At 31.4% G+C, this 8,494-nt stretch overlaps 1 protein-coding gene across 1 annotated transcript in view; it reads right to left on the bottom strand.

Annotated features, from left to right (window-relative positions):
* LOC111712560 (protein O-mannosyl-transferase 2) overlaps positions 1 to 8,494 on the bottom strand; it is a 24,073-nt gene that overhangs the window by 10,901 nt on the left and 4,678 nt on the right. Inside the window, exons 3-10 of the mRNA XM_023487209.1 lie at positions 7,890 to 7,956; positions 7,512 to 7,543; positions 5,833 to 5,901; positions 5,512 to 5,596; positions 4,342 to 4,418; positions 3,240 to 3,327; positions 1,923 to 1,987; positions 1,412 to 1,662 (exon numbers count right to left, since the gene is read on the bottom strand). Coding sequence (XP_023342977.1) covers positions 1,412 to 1,662; positions 1,923 to 1,987; positions 3,240 to 3,327; positions 4,342 to 4,418; positions 5,512 to 5,596; positions 5,833 to 5,901; positions 7,512 to 7,543; positions 7,890 to 7,956 — 734 coding nt within the window. The remainder of the gene's footprint in view (positions 1 to 1,411; positions 1,663 to 1,922; positions 1,988 to 3,239; positions 3,328 to 4,341; positions 4,419 to 5,511; positions 5,597 to 5,832; positions 5,902 to 7,511; positions 7,544 to 7,889; positions 7,957 to 8,494) is intronic.

Genomic DNA, 8,494 nt, shown 5'->3' with positions numbered 1-8,494 from the left:
GGGGGGGTGGGGGTGGACCACGCCCCCATGTGCCCCACCCCTCTTGTAGGATGAAATGGAAGGAATCGCGCGCTTGGCTGGGCTTATAATTTTCAGTATTCTCGAACCCCTTTTTATATCAAAAGAGCCATTTTGAATGTTTTGCGTGATGTTTTTCATATTGCTAAGTATTTTTTGAATATTTGAACTTTGCACAAGGAGTTAGAAAAACGACTTGACAAATGTACATTAATTGATTTCTGCATTTTCATTCATGCTTAAAATGACGTCTACAATAATCCCCCTCTTCTTTAAATGTACATGTTAACCTTTATGTTCAATGATAAGGGTTCTGTACAATTCCCCTGAGCCTGAAATTTATAAGAGTATCATTGAACGAGACTCCTGAGTTTCCTTTTTGGGGTCTTAACACTTGTGTAGATTTTGTTTTAAGAGATTCGAAAAAAATGGAAAACATAAACAAACTGAATTATATAATATTTCATAACAAAAATATTTATTTTCACAAAACTCCCTAACCCCGTTCATAAAACCCGGGTTTTAGAACTGGTTTTAATAACGATACCCTGTCTTAAGTTTTGGGCTCTGAGCCCAAAATTTAAAAGAGTATCGTTGAACGAAACTCTCGAGTTTCCTGTTTGGGGTCTTAACATTTTTGTAGATTTTGATTTAAGCGATTCAAAAATAATAGAGAACATGAAGAAACTAAATAAATTTATATTTCATTACAAAAATATTGAAATCCACGAAACTGTCTAACCCCATTCGTGAAACCCGGGTTACAAAACTGGTTTTTATAACGATACACTGTCTTAAGTTTTAGGCTCTGTACAAACTGTCTATCAGCATTCTATACTCTACCCTTTCTCCGGCTGTGTCCCGCGATAAACATGTGAACTGTGTCCCAATAAACATGTGAACTGTGTCCCGATAAACATGTGAGGTGTCCTGATAAACATGTGAGGTGTCCCGATATACATGTGAGGTGTCCCGATAAACTATTGACTGTTCAGTCAGAAAGAAAAGAATGTATGTCTCATATTTGAAGAGATAAAGGTTTTAAACCTTTATCTTTATATATCGGACATGCCACTAGTGATATGTCGTTACTTAATTCATTTTTGGGGTTTTTGAACTTTCATAACATTTCCAAACTGTATTCTGTAAAATTTTGCTTTTATTAAACTTTGCAAGTTTAAAAAATGTTCATATTTTTGTGAAACCTCTTAAAAGTCCAAAAACTAATCTAAAAAGTTTAAACAAACCAACCTGTTACCCATCAAGGGCGTATACAGAAACAATTCTAGGGGGGGCAAAATATGTGTATGCGAAGCTTAGCTATTTTATTAATTTTATTTCAAAGTTTCTGATCAAATTTAATTCTGACCAATTCATGTATATGAGGATATACCTGAAAATTTGGATGATAATATGTAGTTCCTGGCCCCTCAGCGGTCAGCACAAGGAAGTGCAGGTAGAAGGCTGCTACATAAACAAGTATAGGAACAAGAATAAGAGCGAAAGACCGTGCTAAAAAATGCGCGATAAATTGAACCGGTTTGATGTTCCTGTCCCCCAGTATGCTCCACAGCTGGTGTACAGTAGATAAACCAACATACAAAAACACAAACACACCAACATACTTAGTACTCAAAGTACTACCTGGAACAGAATTTCGATTAATAAAATGTTGATGATGAGCCCCAACCATTCTTATGGTACGACCATATATATTTTACTGTAAAAGTAATTGATATACATTTTTTTTGAAAATTTTTAATTTGCAATCTTGTTCCTGCAGAAGGGAAATCTTCAAAGAAATTATTTCAAGACACAAATCCCAAAAAAGAAAATGAAAATATATTCGAATCGATAATTCTGAAGTAGATTCATGTTTCTTATAGATAAATACTTTTACTCACCTAACATTAAACCTGTAAAAATTAACCATCCCCACCAAGATTTACTGAAACACTGTTTCTCATTTCTAAAAAAAAGGTCTACGTTGGTAAACGATAATATCAATAAAATGAAGACGACTTTTGATTTGATTTTTGATTTACATCAAGCTAGCTTTTAAACAGCATGGATACATATATAAACATCAAAACAAAGCGAAGGTGTTAGCTAAAAAGTTTCTCTTTATTTATTTGTAAACTTGTAATTTGAAAAATGTTATTAAGAACTAAAATTTAAATTATATTATATTGATATAGTTGCCTACCACCGTATAAAAATATCTGAAAAGTTCTACCGAAAAAATCTTGAAAACTTACCAAAATAAAAAGTTCTCGCCACAAACTCAATTTTCTAATTCTTATATCTTTGCAAACTGGTGGTGGAAACTGACACATGTCTATTCTTAATTACTGAACAGCCCTTATCTATTCGTATATCATGAACAGACCTAATCTATTTGTATATCATGAACAGAACAGATCAAATCTATTTGTATATCATGAACAATTCTAATCTATATGTATATCATGAACAGACCTAATCTATTTGTATATTATGAACAGACCAAATATATTTTTATATCATGAACAGGCCTAATCTATTTGTATATCATGAACAGACCTAATCTATTTGTATATCATGAACAGACCAAATCTATTTTTAAATCATGAACAGTCCTGATCTATTTGTATATCATGAACAAACAGACCAAATATATTTGTTTATCATGAACAGACCAAATATATTTGTATATCATGAACAGACCAAATATATTTGTATATCATGAACAGACCTAATATATTTGTATATCATGAACAGACCTAATCTATTTGTATATCATGAACAGACCAAATCTATTTGTATATCATAAACAGACCTAATATAAATGTATATCATGAACAGATCTTATATAAATGTATATCATAAACAGACCTAATCTATTTGTATATCATGAACAGGCCTTTTCTATTTTTATATTAAGAACAGACCAAATATATTTGTATATCATGAACAGACCAAATATATTTGTATATCATGAACAGACCTAATATAAATGTATATCATAAACAGACCTAATCTATTTGTATATCATGAACAGACCAAATCTATTTGTATATCATGAACAGACCTAATATAAATGTATATCATGAACAGATCTTATATAAATGTATATCATGAACAGACCTAATCTATTTGTATATCATGAACAGACCTAATATATTTGTATATCATGAACAGTCCTAATCTATTTGTATATCATGAACAGTCCTAATCTATACCTGAACTTGGCATCTCCCATTGCTGCACCAAAAATAAAGCAAAGAAGTATTGAATCCAGGAGAATATATCGGCACAGAACAGATAAACCTTGACAAAATAATTCAGTTTGCATTTAACCTGCTCGAGGAAAGGAGATGAACATTTAACACAACTCTGATTTTCTATTCCCTATCTTTTTAACCTGATGGAGAAAATAAGAGTTTGTGGCAAAGACTCAATTCTTTTTAGATCAAAGGGGTGGTCGCGAAGATATGGGCATCATAAAAAAAGAGTTTGAATCGAGTGTTCGATATCCTTTTCCCATACTTTCATTTTTTTAAACTTTGAAATTGCTATTTTACTTATATCACGACATATCTTTTGTATTTTTTAAATTGAAGGGGATATCAATCATTTGAACAAAGGTATTGAGTCTCTGCCTCAAATTCTTATTTGATAAAACCTGATGGGGAAAAGCTTTTATATTTCTGGCTTAGATTATTTTTTTTACAGAATTCATGGTTTGAAGTAACTGAGGTTGCAAAGATATTAAATAAGAAAAGCAAAGTGGCAAAGACTCAATTCCTTTTAGATCACAGGGGTATTGATAATAGGTCGCGAAAAAATGGGCATGATAAAATTAGAGTTTGTATCGAGTATTCGATTCCCTATCCCCCGTCTTGCATTTTTACTATATATCACCCGGTTATCTTTTGTATCTTCAAAACTGAAGGAGATATTAAACATTTTTAATAAAAAATTGATTCTTTGTCACAAACTCATTTATTCTTATTTTTGATATTTCTAATAAGATTATTTCTAACAGAATTCATGGTTTGAAATATCTAAGCTCCACGACATAGGGTTGTAAAGATAATGGGACTAGAAAATCAGAGTTATGTTAATTCTTTATTGTTTTCAATGGAATACTAGAAATTGTGTGTACCAAATGATGGCATGCGGAACAAGGACGATACAGAAGCCGTTACTAAGTGTCCATGTGCATTGGGGCACACAGTACTTAAAATTAAAAAGATGTGTTCAAGGATATTTTCTTCTCAGAAAAAAATGTAAAAAAATGAAGAGAAACTTTGTCAAAAGTTAGTTTGACTGCAGTTTAACCTGTATCGAAGGTGAGAAGGGCGGAAGCGAGCAAAGCTGCAGAGGTAGAACCAGTTTTCTCCAGGACTGTTATATACCTGGACAAACATGTTATATACCTGTACACATTTGTTATATACCTGGACAAATCTGTTATATACCTGGACAAATCTGTTATATAACTGGACAAATTTGTTATATACCTGGACAAATCTGTTATATACCTGCAGAACAAACCCATAATTAGCTGGACAAACCTGTTATATACCTGGACAAACCTGATGTATACCTGCAGGGCAAACCCATGTATAGCTAGACAAACATATTGTACACCTGGAACCCCTATATACTATATACCCCCCCCCCCTGAAAAGTCCATGTATAGTGTATACCCTCCTGCGGCTTTATAAAGATATTTTATGGATTTAGATTACTAAGAAAGCTTACAACGTAAACAAAAATATTGAAAAGATTACTTCAAAGCTAAAACTTTTTCTTTTCAATAAATCCGAGGGATTTAATAATTATAAATAGATAAGTTCTTTTATATATAGATCTATATTTTCTTTTGTTAAAGAAGGATCATTTGATCATATATAAAAGTCTTGAACTGGGAGAAATGGAACAACACCTTTTACTTTTCCAAAATAGAATATCAGCACTGAAAAATTTTTAGATGTTGTATCATGATGTCCTTCAAAATTTAATATTTGATGAAATTTCTATGAGTTTACTTTTTCAAAACTATTTGTTTTGTATTCTTTACACTTTCACTTGAACTAGAGTTTATATTTTGCACTTTCACTTGAACTAGAGTTTATATTTTGCACTTTCACTTGAACTAGAGTTTTCTAGTCATTGTCATTTCAAATATCTGCAAAAAAAATCAAATTTGAAACTTCAATTTTGTTTTAAAACTTAAGTAAAGGGTTACCCATAAAGGAACTTCAGAGACGAATTTACGGAACTAATACTGTCTGTTTCCTTATATTCACGATTTCCATGCAACTGTAAACAATTGTTTCTTTCTTTGTCAAATCACTAAAAACCCATCAGATTACTGTATCTAGGGTGGAATAATTAATTTAACCTTGAGATCCTTATATTCTAAGAGGTTCTGGTCGTCTTTACAATCTCATTCTTTTTCGGTAACTCGGTAACTCTCCCCCCTCCCCCATGACGTATACCTACCCAAAAGGTATTACTAGTGCACCCATACTGGCACATCCCATCCTCATTCTAGAGACAGTCCTTGTGTGATTTCCCAGAGAATCTCCTTTTTTTTGATAATTCATAAAATATTTATTTACAATTTTTAAATCAACTTGTATCCAATCTCAAGAAATTACATTGTATCCAAATTTAACAAAATAAAATAACTTGTATCCAAGTTTAATCAATCAACTTGTATCTAATTTTAACAAATTACATTACATCTAGTTTTAAAAAAATATTAGATTTTGTTTTAATCAAATTAAACCTAATTAATAAGAATTTAATTTTTTAGATTTCCTGGTGATTCGAATGGATGGTCAGGTTGATGGCCTGCAATATAACCAAACCCGGCATGGATCAGTTTTCCTAAAATTTAGATTTATTTTAGAATTTTTATATCGCTGTTTAAAGAGATTGTGAGAGAAGGGAACGGGGGGCGTTGGCCCCCTCGGCCCCCCCCCCCTCCTCAAAATGTTGATATATGTAGATAATTAATTTTTCTAGTTGGCAATATTATTCCGAACCTATAGAACATTTAATGCTATTATAAATTTTAATGAAGTATAAGTAAACACAAAATTCAAGTTTTCTAACCCCTATATCTTTACAACCTGATGGTGTACACTTTTGATATTTCAAACTTAATTCTTCTGACAAAATTCACAGTTTGAAGTATCAAAGGCCGGTCTACAATAGTTTTGAATGTCTTCTTCCATTTAAATGTATCAGACTTTTTGCAGTTTATTTCGTTAAAATAATGTTGTACTCAAATGAACTTTGGTATAAAAAAAACTTAGCAAATTATAGAAGTGGACATTTTAAACTATTTACCAACTGTCAAGTTTCGTGGGACACCCTGTCTGTAGTTTAGAATACGAAATCTTTTTCGGAATAAATTTGTTTGAACAATAAGTTATTTCTTCAGAATAACTAAACACACTGTACACCTGCTGCAACTTGAAAGAAAAGAAAAATCAGAAGGAAGAGAAACTAAGTATACAATTCTTGAGAAACCAACATCAAGCAAGAATACTTTATTAGAACGACTCCACCGTAAACCAGGGTGAGTAAAAAAAACGGGATCAGCGATGTTTTCAACATTTTTGCTTGCTGCGAATATAAGGTATATACAAAAATAAAATGTGACCAAAAAAATATTTTATAACTATTTTTGTAACATTGAAAAGAAATCCGCGAGACCAATTTTTAAAAAATTAAATTTCTTTCAAAAATTGACGGAATATGTTTTTTCTATTGTTTTCCATAATTTCATGAAAATTCATCAATAATTGAAAGAGATATCACAAAAAATCCTCACCAAATTTACAATTTTTTTTTAAATATTGATGAACTTTTGTATAATTTCTTATTAAGAACCTCTTTTTAACGTATTCTAAGCCATGGTTATCGGTTAACATTATCTCAGTAAATAGTAATGAGACGTAATGCCAGATTTCTACTTTAATTTCTGTCATATCTCTTTTCAATTATATATGAATTTTTAAGAAATTTAAGAAACATGCATCATAATAAACATTTTTCAATCGATTTTATAGGAAATTTAATTTTTCAAAAACATTTCGCAGATCTTGTTATTGTTCTAAAAAAAATTTTTGAGATTTTTTTCTCACAGTTTAATGTTCTTGCCTCAAAAATCCGAAGCAAACAAAAATTTTGAAAACTTTGTGCAAAACTTTTTTTCTTCTCACCCTGTCAAGGGGGGGGGGGCAGAGAATTTTTTTATGCACTATTATTTGCAATTATAATCGCAGAAGACTAAAAAAAATGTTAAGTAACCTGAAGTAACCTTTGGAAAAAATATTATCATTGTGTCCTTTTAATTATTTCCTGAAAATTTTAAAAAAGCTCAACAAGAATCTGAAAAATTGCAAAATGTTAACATTTTAAATTTTTTAGTTGTTACAAATTTTTGCAGAGGCTTTTAAAAGTAAAAAATATTTAGTTAAAATTCTTACCTAAGGGAGGGTGCACGTCAAAGAAATAAGTCCTGTAGAGAATAAACATTATTTGAAAAAAAAAACATTATCAGAAATCATCTTAAGATAAAACTTTTAACCATTTAAATCATATTTAAAGCATTAAAATAATATAGACTTTAAATTTGCAGGGTGTCATTAACAATTCTTAACGGTATCCCAAAAATTATCGAAGAATCGATGACGAAGATATCTTTGTTTTTCTCTTTAAAAATTCGGAAATTGCAGGAGGTGGACTACAAAAGAAAAATATTCTAACGTTTAAGCCGATACTGATATCTGATATGGCACACAATATAAAATAGAGAGATCATATAAACTGACATTTATTTTTTAATCAAATTTGTTCTTCTCTTCCTGTTCAAGTAATAACTGGCGAACTTCCCGAAATGCGCTTCATCCCAGGAAACTACATCCGGTACATCTGGTCCAAATCAAACCAAACTTTAATAAACCTTTTTTTATTATTATAATTATCTTTCTTTCAGTTTGAAATCATGAGCTTCTGTAATATTTAAAGTATAGGTGACTCATGCTAAAAACCTCCCCCAGCCTCACACCTTTATCTCTTTGTTCTTTTAATGAATGCAGAGTAGTTAACCTGAACTGATTCATTAAGATTCAACAGTGCACCCCAGATCCTTGAATAGAACAGACGTATGAGCCAAGCTCCGTTTGTTCAACCAAGGCTGGGGGACGGGCACTTCATGGACAGCTCTCAGAAGGCTTACAACATGTGGACTTATATGATTATATCTTACATGATCATATCTTCATGAATACAATAAACCATTGACGAGACAGATATCTCAGGTTACAACAGATCAGAGGAATAATTCATTGATGAGAAAGATATCTCAGGTTTACAGTAGAATCAGAGATATGTGGTTCCACCTCAACACAGCTAGTCCAACTACCCACACACTCTAATACTCAAGATGTTCTATGGTTAGATCCCGTTC

This window comes from Eurytemora carolleeae, unplaced genomic scaffold, assembly GCF_000591075.1.
Source record: "Eurytemora carolleeae unplaced genomic scaffold, Eaff_2.0 scaffold1285, whole genome shotgun sequence".
NCBI lineage: Eukaryota > Metazoa > Arthropoda > Copepoda > Calanoida > Temoridae > Eurytemora > Eurytemora carolleeae.
Note: the sequence above shows the minus strand (reverse complement) of the source record. Positions and strands in the feature narration are given on the sequence as shown.